The sequence below is a fragment of the Trichogramma pretiosum genome, unplaced genomic scaffold, assembly GCF_000599845.2.
Source record: "Trichogramma pretiosum strain Unisexual culture from Peru unplaced genomic scaffold, Tpre_2.0 scaffold27, whole genome shotgun sequence".
Classification (NCBI taxonomy): Eukaryota; Metazoa; Arthropoda; class Insecta; order Hymenoptera; family Trichogrammatidae; genus Trichogramma; species Trichogramma pretiosum.
In genome coordinates this window covers 847,453-863,698 of record NW_019641694.1, presented here as the reverse complement: position 1 = coordinate 863,698, position 16,246 = coordinate 847,453, and the positions used below count along the sequence as shown (strand labels likewise).

General features: G+C 38.8%; 1 protein-coding gene across 3 annotated transcripts; it reads right to left on the bottom strand.

Annotated features, from left to right (window-relative positions):
- Window positions 1-2,796: 2,796 nt before the first annotated feature.
- LOC106648004 (neuroglian) lies at window positions 2,797-14,750 on the bottom strand. 3 transcript variants are annotated; one of them, XM_014364606.2, is made up of 10 exons: window positions 14,539-14,750; window positions 12,080-12,165; window positions 11,808-11,940; window positions 9,151-11,027; window positions 8,732-9,088; window positions 8,397-8,655; window positions 7,629-8,326; window positions 7,295-7,555; window positions 6,905-6,997; window positions 6,354-6,438 (listed from the first exon to the last, which is right to left on the bottom strand). In XM_014364606.2, exons 2-9 carry the CDS (start codon window positions 12,150-12,152, stop codon window positions 6,906-6,908), a joined length of 3,750 nt encoding a protein of 1,249 aa, XP_014220092.1. In that variant the 5' UTR covers window positions 12,153-12,165; window positions 14,539-14,750; the 3' UTR covers window positions 6,354-6,438; window position 6,905. The 3 variants fall into 3 exon arrangements, with proteins under 3 accessions (XP_014220089.1, XP_014220090.1, XP_014220092.1); XM_014364603.2 differs by lacking the exon at window positions 6,905-6,997 and having other exon boundaries at window positions 2,797-6,438; XM_014364604.2 differs by lacking the exons at window positions 6,905-6,997; window positions 14,539-14,750 and adding an exon at window positions 14,170-14,522 and having other exon boundaries at window positions 2,797-6,438.
- Window positions 14,751-16,246: the final 1,496 nt, after the last annotated feature.

Here is a 16,246-nt window from a genome sequence, read left to right as displayed (position 1 = left end):
TTTTTCTCTTTTTTTCTCTCTCTCTCTCTCTCTCTTTCTCAGCGACTTCTTCTTTCTCTTTGATCTTGATTTCCTCCTACGTATGATTACATTCTACACCACGTAATTCTTTATTAAGTATGTGTGTGTGTGTGTGTGTGTGTGTGTGTGTGCGAGTATGCGAACGTGCACACGGCTTGGTTTTTTGCACGCGTCGTTTTCACGCTTCGTTCGTTATCTAACTCGAAACTCCACGATGGCTCGTTGCTGCTCGACTGAAAGAGAAACAAAAAGAAGCACGAGCAGTTGCTCTCGGGGTATTTTTCGTCTCTTATTATTGAATATTACTGGCGTCGTTGCAATTCAGCAGCGAACGGGATGTTTCCCCGCTCTCTCGTGCAAGCAGCAGCAGCAGCAGCAAATGTTTGCTCCGGCTTGTTCAAACAAGACGAGCGTCGAACCTATACATAGCCATTTTAGAATTTCCCATCCGGCACTGCAGCAACCTATGGTAAAAATAAATCGAATTTCAAGTTTCGAGAGTCGTACGTGTAACAGGTCATAAATCAGAGCGCGGGCTATATGCAGGGAATTCAATTAACGCAGAGAGAAGAGGCCGTTTGGCATAAATCCTCGCTCCGAGGACGGCTCCTCGAGAGATGCACACGCGACAAACCGCAATCATCACTTAATTAAAAGCCGCACACGAGAAAGAGAGAAAGAAAGAAAGAAACGTGTACCATACGAGCTATGACAAAAAAGAAAATCGTCCAATTAGCACTGCTTGGACACAACATTAGTATATAAATGAAAACGACCACAAAATTATACGTCTTTTTTCTTTCTGCGCGCCTATCTGTATAAACGTATTTGAGTACACTTGCGATGAGAAAAGCAGCGATTCTCACGTATATTTTACGCTTTATTTTAAAACTGACACTTGGACCCTGCGTGTCCATGTGTGTATCGAGAAGAATTCAACTCTTGGACTTTTTCAACTGGACGCGCACTCATACGTGCGCAAAAAGTAGCTTCGTAGTTTTTATTAAAATACAACGTGATGTATAAAAATTAAAAAAAGTAAAAAAACTGCTTTAATAAGCCAAGCAGTCGAGTAGTGCTTGATTGACATGAGAAATCTTCCTATGAAATAGCCCCGAAAAAAAGTATACATTCTCGTGGCCAAGGCTCGGATGCTCCGAAACACTTGACGATTAAATACAAAATCGAGGTACTTAATAAAAATCACTCTCCACCCGAAAAGTCACGAAGCAAAAATAAAGCAAATAAGAGCTGCGAAAAAAGGAGTTGAAAGCAGCGGCGGTGTAAGTAAGGGTGAGAAATTGCGAAGGAGGCGGAGGACGTGGACAAGGCCGTTGCCGCGTGGGTATTTTAACAATAGGCCATTTGTTAGTCTCACTCTCTCACACTCGCCACAACAGCCGAAAGCGTAAAAACACACACGCGCACACATACAATGGACAGTATTATCGGACGTTCATCGTTTGTTGCGGAGCTGCTGCTTCTTCTTTCGTGTATATACATATTAAACGCGGTTTTGCTCCTTTGCAGAGAGAGAGAGAACCTGTTATTGTGATGCTCTCCTTTTTTCTCTCTCTTTTTTTTTTTTTTTGAGGGGCCTAAGGGGTCTACGCACACACTCGCAGACTTGCTACGTACACATTTAAACGCACACACGCCTTCACAAACTGCGTGTGCGTGCAAAAATTAAGATATCGCGCGCACGTTCATGCAGTGGTGAGAGGAGTCGACGAAGCGCGACCAAATGAAGCTAAAGCAAAATGAGAAAGAAATATTCCGCCAAGTAAGAGAGAGAGAGAGAGAGAAAATCGATTATAAACTAATTTTAACCGATCTCTATCTAATTTTAGATTTCAACGAACAAAAATATGGTATAAATAGATTTCCAAGTACTCGTTGCAATTATGCGTTTTCGAGCGATATTTTTCCGTCTCCAGCAAACGCGCATGAATACGCCGCATTGAAATTGAAAGCTCGATCTTCGATCGCGCGCCATAATTAATTCATTTATGCGCGAATTATTTAAAGCCTCTGCCCACGCCACAAAGCACGTGTGTGTATACAATGATTGAAGAAAATATCGTCGCAACGAGCGCCTGATTGGGGCGCGACGGCCAAAAGTCCAAAGTTTCTCCGCTTATTTTTCTGCCTCTTACCCTCCAACTGCAGCTAATTGGAGCCTCGGCCTATAAACGAGCTATAATCGTTGCTTTTTTTACTCGCATGCTGTATATATCTTGTTTCACGCGTGCCCACGCGAAAGCTTCCCGCATTCGTGCAACGCATGTGTAGTCCTATTATTTCTTCTCTTTCTCTCGCATACGTACTCTCATAATGGTCAAATGATTCTATTCGCACTCGCATGTACAGTTGTTAGCGGCTCTGCGAGCGCCCCTAATTCCTGTCATTAAATATGAATATTTTATAGCCGTATTGGAATGTGCCAGGCTCCAAGAATGTGTATTTTATGGAATTATAATCAACTTTTACGTTCGTGCTTGGCATGGCTCAGCTTGTTGTTGTTTACATGCTAGGTATTGCCGGCTATTTCTGCACATGGTGAATGAAGAAAATTGATTTTTCAATATTTGCTAACGATGCAGTTATTAAATTGCCCTCGCGCTCCCTTCGTCGAAAATCGAAAGACGTCACGTTCACGAGATAACGTTTCACGTGCACGACCGACGACTTTTTCTGACATAGTATCGAATATCAAATTGAGGGATGTACACATAATAATAAAAATCCCAACAGACTTTATTTTTTCCTTCTCCTTCTTTTATTGACGTGAGTGAGCGTGTATAGATGTTTTACACAGCTTTTTGCGAGCGTTTTAAAAAAATGTATTTATCTTTATGTCTTTCGTCCATCTGTTCGATCAAACGAGTTCAAAAACCTCGATTAGCGTTACCATACAGGTCATAAAACATTTTTTCCTCACCGTTTATATATAATCGTTACATCGATGAAACTCTCTAATTACACATACACTTATATAATTTACATTTATATAAACATTTGATTTTTTCATTTCCTGTTCATTGTATACACAATAAATTCCAAACACACTACAACATAATACGACCTGATTTCGACGATATTTACGGTTTTTGAACTATGTCTAGACGTGCAGAAAAACAACTTCCCTTTGTTTTTTTTCGTACGTACAATATATCAGCACAAGGAAGAGAGATGGTATTTATTACAATTCGCATTTTAATAATAAATTAATATATTTATGTATATTTTTATAAATTACTTAAAAAAAAGGTAAATCTTACAATAAAAAAGTTTACTAGTAAAAACTTAATACGATGTAGGTTAAATTACAATAAAATCATTTAAAGACTTTGAGATTTATATATATTCTAAATTCATATAAAAGTTACGTTTTATCTGAAGCTTTTTATTGAGTGAACACAGATATATGATACACCCTTTTATCAGCGAAACATAGTAGCAAAGAAATAACACAAACGGTATTCAACTTGATTCGCATGTGTCCTAAGATATTCATTTTTTCTATTGCATAGTAAAAAATGACTGTCTTAAATGTGTAATTGTATGCCTATACGCTCAACGATCACTTCATCGTTCGCACAATTACGAGAGATGCAGTGAAAGAAAGGATAACTGACCATATATCATATTGTAGCTTTAAATAATACGTTAATTTTATATATTCAATTTGTTGCATTTTTAATGTACAAATATGACAAAAATTACGAATTGCAACATTACAAAATGTAATACTTTGAAAAAAACATTCGAACATACAGCACGATCGTCGGAAAATGTTGTTTTTAACATTTTTCTTTCCTTACCATTTTTACAGCCTAAAACTCATATTACAAATCGGATCATGTTTAATGTCAAAATCTTTGTTAAATAATTAATGCAATTTACTGATGAGATTCTTTTTTAACAATTCTGAAATGCAAGTGACGATCACCACGTTATTTTTCTAAATTATTAGTTATATGAGATTCGATTCACAAGAACTTTAAGAACTTACATTTAGTATTAGCTGCTTTTGAAGGTAAATTTTTTTATTTCATCATATTACACTCTATATTTCTTCGCACTTAATCGCTTATTATACTATTGTTTGTTACGTTGAAACATTATCGATATTTTAAATTTTCATCTCTATTTTTAATATTTATAGTTATTGTTTCTTCTCCTTTGTTTATCGATTTGTACTGTAAAATTCATGAAGCATTTTATCTAAAAATAATTGAGAGCTACAAGCACTCAGATGAAAATGTAAAAAAAAGATTGACAAGAGATTAGTTTGAAGAATTCAAAGCCTTTTAAAAATAGATGTTAGAGATTGACTATGAATCCCTTTTATGAAAATACTGGAAGTTTTTAAGGAAAGTCAACTAACTGCGTGATGCCTAAACATACGCTAGAATTCGAACACAGATTCGACGCTCATATAATTATAACAGAGTAATCTTAGTACATTTTTTATTGTTATGAACAATTTAGACGTTCTTGAAATAATAAAAAGGAATAAAACATAAATTATGTTTATGAAAATTAGAAAAAACAACAAGATTTTCGAATACATGTATTCGACATTATTTGCGCAAATATTTTTTGGCGCCAAATTGTTCTCAGATGAAACTGTAAAAACAAGCGATAGATGTATGAATAGGAAGGCAATGAACTACTCTGTATAATAGAATAATTCGAAAAATTAAATTAACATCCATAACATATTAATAAATAGCTTCTGTGGGTATTTGTATTTGACTTTCGTTTGTTTCATACGATATTATACCTATCATATTTTTACAATTCACCTCAGCGAAAAATAAAACAAACTACAGAGAGAGAAAGTTTACATTAAAACTCATAAAAATAAAGAAAATAAAGAAAATTCTTTAAGGAAAAAAATATGTATATACGTCTGCTCTTTGTCAACTAGAAGCGCGTTTTATTCACGGAAAGCAACAATTAGAGGCCCTGTGATCTGATTAACTACTACAGTGCATTTACAATAATTTTATTTTTTAAATATTATAAATAATAATTTACCAGCATTTACATGTACAATATTATACTATACTTAAAGCACTTTCACACCTTGCAAGAGTGCAAAGTCTGAGAGTACGGTCGTTTTTTATTTCTATTATCTCTTAAACTCGATGATATATTTTCGTTTTTACTTTGTTCGTGTTTCTTTAGTTTGTTTTGCGTGTTGAAATGTGTTTCTTCTGGCCCACTATGTTTCATTTTATTCAATATTTAATACCACATTTTAAAGTATATTTATTAGATTACAGTTTTCAATTGGAGTTGCATAGCAGCTTTTTTAAAATCACTTTTCAGACATTGAAATTGGACGCTAAAGATTATATCATAAGCGCGCAACAATCGTGTAAAGTCTTTTCTTTCAAAACTACAGAGTTTATTTTCTAGTTTGACGGGCTCTCGCTAAGAAAAACATTAAGTATGTTTATTTTTATAAAAAATCGATCGACTCTCTTTCTTTACTATCAACCAATTATTAATTTCTTTCTTGTAAATAGCATAAACTTTAAGAAGCAAAATTTTCGAACAACATACCTAATTTCCTTTTATTTTTTCATTTAATAGCCTACCAAGGATAATAGAATCAATGCAGTCTCAAAACCTGTCAATACATATTAGAAACAATTCAAACATAACGTGGGTACCCTGTGATTAGCAGGCGTCTATTATTCATTATCATCGACGTGATGTATTACTTATTTTTACACTCATGTGATTTCTCGTCGACGCTGAAAATTTACTTTCAAAAAGCGAACAAGATTCACTAAAAAAAGTAAAAATGCCGTCTTCATTTATATTTCGCACGCTAAAAGAACACTTAAAAACTTCAAGTCGTTGGGGTTCATAAAGTTTCATTTCTTACTTTGTGCTGAACGAAGAAATCGATTACTTCAATTTCCACGCAATCATATTAAAAAGCTCCAAATAAATGCACGCGTGCATATAACGATACTATTTTTTTGCTTGAGAATAGTTGGGTGCAATTCTGTCGCATGAATCATTTGTATTTTTATAAAACCCTAAAGACGAGATTCTTAATTGGCAGTAAAGAGTTTCTTGGACGTTGCGCTCAGCGCAAGATGCAACGGTTATTACGTATTAATATTTAGTATCATACGTTAATATCAGCATTTTTTTAGCTTCTGCACAAGTGGCAAGGTGAATTTTTACTTGAATCAACGTAAACTCGGCGCACGCCGAATTCATCATCATTTTCATCGATCCATCTTATATTTCGCAGTTGTTGAATGATGGTGATGTTATCTGAAGGTTAAACGTATGTCGCCAGTCCTCCTGCTAGTATAGGCGGTGGAATGTCTGGTCTGCCTTTTGGTCCGTACTGACCGATGAATGATCCATCTTCTGTGAAGCGACCTATTAACGAAAATTGAACATTATACCATTTTAATGATCAAACAATTGTTCATTTCGCAAGTCGTTGCAAAAATCGAAAGGACTAAAGTATTAAAATTTTGCAAAGACTTCAAAAGAAAAAATGAATGTTTACATAGAAACAAGTACACTGTACTGTACTAAATTCAAAGTAGCATTCCATTAAAATTTTATACTTAGACTGACTGTTGATCTTGGACCTTCGAGAAGTACCAAAATATGACTCATTATTTGTATAGAAAAGTTAACAAGCAAAAATAAAACAGTAAACATCAAACTACAAAAATGTTTACAAATTAAAAAATACAAGTACAAGTTTGTTACAATTGCAGATTTATAATAACAATATAGCATAATGTGAAGGCTGTACACGTGACTCGAATGACAATGACAAAAGTGACATGATTCAGTTTGAGTGAAAAAATTAGGTTGTGTGTCACTAACTTACCTTACACAAGCGTGGCAAACGCTTGGGAAGCCGGTGGATGTTTTCGATGCCGGCCATACTGACCAATGAATGAACCATCTTCGTTCATACCTTCTATGTAACGTGAGAGAAAAAAAATCAAGCGACAAAATAAAGAAATGGATATTTGATGAAAGATGTTATGTTGTCACAGAATTAAAATTAAAAAATTATGTCATGATAATCCACGAGAAGTGTGACATTTGGAAACCGAACGTTTGTATGAATTAGCTTGAATTTGTTAAGTATGGAATTTATCGGGTATAATAGACAAAAAATTACATAAACGTCTAGATGTAAATTTATCTAAAAGGATTAATTAAATAACAACGAGGTATTTTCAAGCTATCAGATGACAATTGTTTCGCTTACCAGTATCGCCCTCTCCATATTCTGCCATGGAATCAGTGTCAGATTCGGCATGTTTATCTTGATGGGATGACGCCATGGACGACCTCGCACCTGATTTACTTTCTAATGGCTGTGAGTACTCATGGAAACCTTCTTCTGGGTAATCGGCTCGACCAGCAGCAAGTTCACGTTCGTGCACGGCATACTTGCCCCCCCGATTGCGTTTAATCACACATACAATGACAAGAATGAACAAGAGGAATGCGATAGCCAACATCATACCTAAGAATGAAAAGTTGATAATTTTTTTTCTCAATATTTATTCCATAAAGAAAATTTAGCTAGTGAAATTTACCAATGAACCATCCAGCTGTTGCGACATTCTCTTGTGCTTGAATAATTGGACCTTCATTACTCGTTTCTACTTCTTGCGTACGACTTTCGGAGAAATAATCTCCATCAACAGCGACGATGGAAACAAGGTACACGCGACCGCTTTCCAAACCACGGATCTCAATTTCATTATTTAATTTTTCCGGATCTGTTGGAATTTCAATGGTTTCTCCTTTCAATCGATATTTAGCAAAAAAGTAGCTGCCTGGAAAACCATCGTATCTTTGCTCCCAAATTATCCTGACATTTGTCAGACCACTCTCTTTAGGAATATTGTACCATGAAAAGGTCGGCACATCGGGTTTCCTTGAAGCGGGTGTTCTTTTTTCCACGAAGAAAGCTTCACCGGATCCAGCACGTGTAGTGCCTCGTATACTGATTCTGTATTTGGTTTCTGGCATTAAACCAGACAACTTAGCATTGGTAGCTTCCGGATCAGTGATCGGTGGTCGTCTCTCAATTTCATTGCCGATTTTAGAACCGTTGACGATTTGATAAGTTATTTTATATCCGGTCAAGATGCCGTTGATCTCAATGGGTTTGTTCCATTTCAAAAGAATAGTGTTTGAACCGACTGGGTAAGCCTCCAAACCCATTACAGTGCCAGGAACTCCCTCAGGCGTGTCAAAAGTTAAAGTTTCCGAAGGCGGCCCGTGGTACCTAATGATTACATCATAAAATATTAGAATAAAAATGCACACAAAATGGCTCTCTATTTAATGAGACTTACCGTCCATTGTAAGCCTTTATTCTAACGGAATTTTTGCTAAATGGTATGAATTTATTGACCAATGCGTATGTCTTATTGCCGCCCTTGACATCATATTCTCTGAGAGATTCTTCGCCATCTCGTTCAGTCCAAGTTTCGATTTTATATCCACGCAGCTCTCCTCGAACGGATTCCAATGTAACCGGACTCCAAGACAGTAGAGCACTTGTACTTGATCTCACCTCGACCAAAGTAAAATTAGTTGGGGCCATGGTTGGTTCTATTATAATTATTAATACCATTATTAACGATGAAACGTCAAAAGTTATAAACATCGAAATTAGTAATCAACTTACCGGCTTCTCCAGAATATCCTATTATTTCCGTAGGTTGTTCTCTGCACTCTCCTTTTTCGTTAATCGCACCCACTTTGATTTTATACCTTTGGTAAGTTGGTTGATTGTTGATTCTCAACGAGTTTCTTCTCCATTCGTGAATATCCTCAATGGTCCATTTTTCACCAGGTATATCTCGTTTGTAGTATACTCTGTACATGAATTTAGGCGCATTGTGCTCAATTTGTGGCATAACCGTCCAAGAAATAATGAGATTCTGCGGATCGTCGCCTCGACCAGCAACATTGTCAGGGTTTTTGTATGGTACATCTGGTAACGTTGTACACACTTGACTGTGAGCCGAAGGTTGCGATGGTCCTTTTGAGAAACAAGTAATTTTTAATATCATAAATCGAATGACGAAAATGAGTAGTACTTACCGATTTTGTTGAAAGCAATTACGCGGAAAGTGTAATTAGCCCATGGGCTCATTTGTATCGAGTATCTCTGTTCAGTAGCTGGGACGTGATCTTTGGCAAATTCCCATGTATCCGGAGTGAAAGACGTATTATACTGAATGGCATAACGCAGAATGGGCGATCGATTGTCACCCATAGGTATCCAGCTGACATAGGCTTCGTTCGAGCCACAACTGATACCAGTAAGCGTGGGCGAATTTGGCACGTCTTGTACGATCAGCGTGGCAGAAGCGCGAGCTTCATCGAGATCGGTACGGGCGACGCACGTATAAGTACCAGAGTCCAATTCTGTTGTTTTGGTAATCATGAGGGAAAAGTCAGTGCTGAGAATGAAACGAGGTTCAGCCTCAAAATCAATCGACTCGCCCTTGCTTAACCAATCGATTTGAAGATTTAGAGTTGAGTCAGACACGGCATTACATCTGAAGGTGGCAGTGGCACCTGCGGCTACTTCGTAATCTTCCGGTGCATCGTTGATCTTCGTATGTTCTTTCACGGCTAATGCGCCAGTAGCGTTGACCTTTCCAAATTTGTTGCTCGCATGACACTCATAATCACCACCATCGGAGTAGATGACGTTTTCAATTTCTAAATCACCACTCTCAAGGATTTTGTAACGACCACCCGTCAATTCTTGGCCATTTCTCAACCACTTGACTTCTGGTTTAGGCGCACCAAACACACGACAAGTGAGTCTAATGGTTTTTCCGTCAACTGTAGCTTCGTCTATTGGGGGTTGCAGAATTTCTGGTGGTAAAGCCAAGACGTTAACGTACACATCTTTGTACACGTAACCAATAGAATTGGTAGCGTTACAACCGTAATTTCCTGTATCGTTTTTGTGCAACCTTTCAATTATAATGGAATTTGGGGTGACTTTACGACGATCGTTGTAATTTGACTCGTCAATGGGTCGACCATTGTGGATCCATTTGATTTGTGGCTTGGGCACACCGCTGGCCTCGCACTTGAATTCGATTCTTTCATCTTCGGCGGCATTAACTATTTCTGGCTCGACCGTGAAATAGGGTTTAGAAAGTACCTCGAGGTTTATCGAGTACGACTGCGACTGGCCCACACCGTTGGATACGTCGCAAGTGTAAGTACCTTCGTCTTCAAAATTAACGCTCTTGATGACGAGTGACTTTCCATAATTGCCTTCGACTATTCGCCCATTAGGTGATATTCTCTGGCCATCTTTGCTCCAAACCGTTTGTGGTAAGGGGGTACCACCAAAAATACAAAACAGCTCAATCTTTTTGCCTCTGTAAGCCACTTCGTTTTTACGACTGACATACTGTTTTACGGGCTCACGTTTGTTGGAAGCTGCAGTAGAACCAGTTGAGGTGACATGCAGAATAACTCGGTTACCTACTTTGTATTCGTTACGGAACATAGACGTGGCGGCACAGGCATAATAATTATCCTCTGAACGGTCAAGTTTGGTAACGTTGCTGAACCATAGATTACCCTCCGGATCCAGAGTCATTCTAGAATTATTGATCGATTTGATGACTCCATTGACGTCTTGCAAAAGCCAATAAACGTTGGGTTTTGGCCAACCATCCGGAGGTTGACAAGTCAATTTGAAGGGGTCACCTTCGTTGGCATCCATGGCTAACGGGGTCTGATCCTTGAAAGAATTCAGCTCGGCTTTGCGCACAAAAACTGAATTCGAGGTAGCAGTACCCCATTCATTGGTAGCGAAGCACTGGTATTGCCCAAGATCCTCGTCGCGAGGTTTAGAAATTACCAGAGTACCACGACCTGGCTGTTGAGACATACGGTCATCATATGCCTGCCATTTGAATTCTTTGCCGTTCTTTATCCATTCATATCTGCAATGAAAAATAATATTAATAATTTTTTATTTGACTACAGTGCATTATGCGCGATAATTATGTAAAGCATTAAATTAATTTAACTGGAAAACACATACTCGAAAAAAAATTTATGATATATTTTGTTTTGTAGCGATTCAAGTTACCACGATTCTACTGTACATTTACACATAGCGATATGCTCTTAATTGCGAGTTACACAATTTATTTAATATAGTGCGTTGCGTGAGTGTTTAAACACTGCGCTTTTTTCATTCAGATTTGATGAATATTTTATTAGAATCTATAAATAAATTGTCTAATATTGGAGTTATTTACAATTTATACGTTTTCAGAAAGCTAAGCCTATTTCAATAAAAGAATTCATAGAAAATCATTTTCAACAAAGATATCATTCACAGAAATGACCACTCCCAGTAAATGTATATACTGTGTTTAAAGTATATTTAACAGTGGTAGTGGCAAGTTTAAACTCTGGGAGCTGAGGTCATCCAAGTAATTAAGACCAGTTACTCTGAATACAATGTAACATAGCTGTAGGTTTCTTTGTGTGCACTACAGACAGGAGAATCTTCCTGAATAAAAGACTTTCACAAATGAATGCATCATTTTTAATTTGATATACTATGCTACCATTATCAATGATTATTTTAGTGTGAATTTTAGCATTGACTAGTTTACTTTTTAATTGATAAAGATGCTAATTGATAGTTTACAGTGTTTCTCTGCTTAACTTAATCAGCTTCATTGAGTTAAATAATAAGGCAAAACACTTACGTAGGTGCTGGTTCTCCTTCTGCTTCACATTCAATCAAAAATGGTTTCTCATTTTCATTTATATTGGCTTGTGCTACTTGGAACAATAATTCATCTGTTGGTGGTTGTTTGGATATCCTTGGTGGAGATTGATCTATGAATAAGAATTTAAAGCATATTAAAATTTCTCATATTATTTTCAAGTCTGTTAAGATTCAGAAAAATATACAGTCTTATAATTTATAATTATTTGGCAGATTTACATGGACATAATCAATAATGATTTAACTTACTTAAAGCTGTAGTATGTAGCACAAGTGTGACTAAAACGATGACACTGCACTGTGTGATCTTCATTTTAAACATCTTTTCTCTGTACCTGTAAGAAAAAAATAAATAAAAATCAATGCATAAGAACATATAAATGATTGAATTAAAGACTAAAAATTGCTTAATTCCATTCTGATAGATGGCAAGCCATAGCCATTACTGTAATACCCCTAATTCATTTTAATACATGTTACAAGGTCAAGAAAATTACAGAAATATCAAACTGTATTAAAAATACATTTGTCATGTAACAGATTTAGCTCCTGAAAAAATGATATGTTTATTTTCAATTATAAAAGCCCATTCACTTGTGTACACAAGTACACAAATTATCCTTATCACATAGTGACAGATAAGTGACTTTCATTTGTCAACTAGCCTATTCCATTGTCAATATTTACTTTATAAAATTTAAATCCCTTTTTTTAATAAACCGCCGTGCACTTTTGTTAATCAATGATCCGGAGATAAAACGGCGTGGATATTCGTTTCTCTTTATCTCTCTTTTTGTCGAGTCAAAAGCTCGGTAATCTACCCGGCGCTCGTATAAGAAGCTTATCCGTGTGACACTCTTCTCAAAGCTGATACCCAAGACCTTTTCGTCAGAATTTCCGTAATATCGCGAAAAAAGAAACTACCTGTTAAGGTCGTACACAGAGCAGAGCATTTATGGATTTCAGTATGCACATAATAGAGGCGCACAATCTCGTTGGGATAAGGCTACTAGACTCTCTTCACAGGCAAGTGCAAAATCAACTCGTCCGCGCGCACTCGCGAACCGCGGGTGCAATGCATTAAATGTCAATGTCCTCTGCTGCGGACGCGTATGTATAGGGTAATACATTTACGCACATGTGTGTGTATAGGTGTGTTGGGAGATCATGTGAAAACGATAAAGCTTACGATGGCGAGGTTTTAATTGAAAAAACATCAATACAAAAAGAGAAACCCCCCGTACGAGATTCTCGCGGCTCTGTGTAATACGCAAGGTTTCTCTCCTATAATCTAACGTAATTATTATGCATACCTATGGGCGACCGTCATCAGTTAACTTTTTTTTTTTTACTTTTTTTTCGATCGGAATTGAAGAAAACTAGTTCTTTCAGTGTAAAAGAAAAAAAAACTATTTTTTCAACGAAGATAATATATCGACCAAACCAAATCGACTAAAAAGAGGACAGTGAATATATCTATATTTTTGCAGTGTATGTATAAGAACGGCGCGGCGCAGCGCAAGCGATGATCTCATCTCTGCACGCTATATAGGCGCGAATACTCCGAAAAGTCGTATACATGGATAATCTTATACACGAAAGGAGTCATTCTCGCAGGCACCGAGTGCTGCATCAACAACAACCTGCGATGGTGTACTTGTCTTGCGCATCTCTCGAGCTTCCCTCTTTCATCGATTCCATTACAGAAATTTGGAAGACTAATTACTTGGGACAAAACGATGAGCGTTATCTGGACGAGGCGTGTAATAAGCAGGTGAAAAAGGAACGACGCGCACATAGATCGCGTCCTCGTTGGACAATAACAGAAGAAGGCGAAACGATGTGCCGCTGTGCTGTTGTGCACAATAGGCGTCGGCACATACATGTATTACGATACAACACGCACACACGTACAAGCTCGTGTCCCTCTCTCTCTCTCCTTGGCGAGCGAACGCGCGTCCAGCTGCGTGTTTTTTTTTCACGCGTTACGACGACGGCGGCGGCCAACACCCGGAATCTCGGCGTGCGTTTTTCCGATATTCCTTGCGCGTTTACGCAAAGCACGTACACTCGTACCTGCGCGATAAGAAAACCATTTGTACGCGTCTATGCCTATGCTCGCGTACGTGTGTTATCGAGAGAAGTTTTAGCGAAAAGGGTCGGATGGACAAGAGAAAGAGAGAGAGAGAGAGAGAGAGAGAGAGCGAGGAGAGAGAAAGAGAGAAATCGATAATGTATCCGTATGGGTTATGATGAGGCACGCACAGTAGTTCACTTATACAATGCCCATTTACTACAGGTACGTGCGGATTCGGTCGAGCAGTCGTAAGAACACTCACCCTTATCGTAACGAATAGGCTGGGATCACGAAAGGGTTCGGCTTTCTCTCGTTCGAGTTCTTATATCGTATCGAGCGTGACGTTTTGTTGTTGTCGCACTGCACACATACAACTCTTGGGGACTCGGGGATATTTCAAGCCTCCGCGAGAGTCCGAGCGATTATAGGTAATAATTTGGCCAGTTGAACGTGTCGATCGGACGCTACGCCGCGGCTCATGTTTGGCTCGCGAGTATAATTATCGGGAATGCAGTTGGCGTCGCGGGTACGTTGCAAGGCACATGTATACGGAGGAGTCGACGCACTGTCCAAACGATGCCTCATGCACTATATTTATGTTACGTATAAAGTAGCTACATAAATGTAGTACCTGTATCAATGTGTTATCGCTGCACTTGCACTGCACGTCGAGTTACATACGCTTGGCGTATTTATTCACTATAGTTAGACGAACGGCATGACCACTGCTCCGAAGCTCAGCGAGTGGTATCGAGCGCGCGCACCGACGACTCACGACGATATTCTGCACAACCACCGAGTGCCGCACCATCGGACGTACTATGTGTATAACGTGCAGAGAAGTGCGCGCGAGGCTCTTGTCTCTTTGGTCGTCGCGCTGATGCCTGCCAGCTCCTATAGATATACGACGTATCCTATATGTTTGTCCTGCGCTTGTATGTGTGAAGCACGAAGGTGTATTCGTATCACCGTTATTCGTGCCGCCGCCGTAGCAGTTCGCAGTCGTGCGCACCTTTTACATACACGCACTATACACTATTATACATACAGTGTACAACATAGACAGTATATAGGCAAGTCGCGGCGCGAGCGCACTTGGGAGTTACCGGCGTGTCGTCGACACGTAATATTGTTCCCGCATATACAGTCTCAGAGGAGTTGAAAAGAGACGGAGGACCGAAAGTTTGTGCAGCCGCTTTCCGAACCCCTCCTCGCGCTCGCTGCTGCACATAGGTATATAAATGCAAGAGGTAGGGGCATCCCATGGATCGCGAATTAATATTGCGATTTCGTGCGCGCGCTCTCCTTCCGCCGCGGCGCCGGCTAAGCCAAGCTCTCGCCTAGCGCGAGTCACCGAGTCGAGGCGTGGTAGCTCTATATTGTATGTTGGAGCGAGCGACTTACTCGCTGCAGCTCTTCAGTTGGCGGTGACGCGCGACATTACGAACGATACGAATTCGCGACGACCAACGAGCGCGAACGCTGATAAGACCCTAATCTCGCCTCATCGGTGGACCGCCTTTTTCAAGCTACTCCATCATCTATGCTTTTTATCAGAGAGAATAGACATTTTCAGAAGGAAATCTGCATGGCATCGCGAGCGACTATTCTAAAACCTATGGCGAATTATTCAATTATCTTACTCACGCGCTCGTAATATGGATCGATCGTTCGAGTCGCGGACCAGTAGCTTGTATAGGAGGGACCAATGATTTTCGTATTCAGTCACGTACAGAGCCAAAGTCACGCTCTCGTCTGCTTTATTTTGTAAAAGGATCGTTGCTTTGAGAAAATCTAATAAATGGCGAGGCAGAATTTTTACTTGAACCAAGGGACGGCATCGCGTGCCAAAATTAAAATACCTCATTATGCGCTGGTCCGAGGGGAAAAAGCCTAGGCTGTCACGCACCCCAGTCATCGGACTTGTACAAATACCAAGTCGAGTCCGAGAAAATCGTTAGCCAAAAGACATAAAAATAAATGCGCAGCATCGAGCTCGTGTATAATGGAAGGCGAATCTAAACGTGCCTCTTTGTCGCTGGCAAAAATTCCATGTTTGGCCTAGACTCTAGTAGGCATTGCTGCATATAATATAATAGGGAATCGTTTAAATGACGGCTTAATGAGTCACTCGAAAAGATAAAATAAACAAGAGAAAATAAAAAATAAGCTCGACGCTGACGCGCTAGTTCGCTCGAAGCACACGTGTTCTCGCGAAGGCTCCCGAAGTGCAGCGACAGCAAAGCAGTGCAGCGCAATGCAGCCCGCAGTGCATCGGCTAGGCCTCGATGGAATTTCATTCGAAATAACTTTAATCCCTTTTGCTCTTCTCTCGCTCG

Bases quoted from the DNA above. Each gene is read 5' to 3' on its own strand.
- LOC106648004 (XM_014364603.2), bottom strand. From the start codon at position 12,152: ATGTTTAAAATGAAGATCACACAGTGCAGTGTCATCGTTTTAGTCACA. The intron at 8,327-8,396 runs GTAAGTCTCATT...TGTAATCATTAG, and splicing joins ATAAAGGCTTACAATGGACG to GTACCACGGGCCGCCTTCGG. The intron at 7,556-7,628 runs GTAAATTTCACT...TTTCATTCTTAG, and splicing joins AACAGCTGGATGGTTCATTG to GTATGATGTTGGCTATCGCA.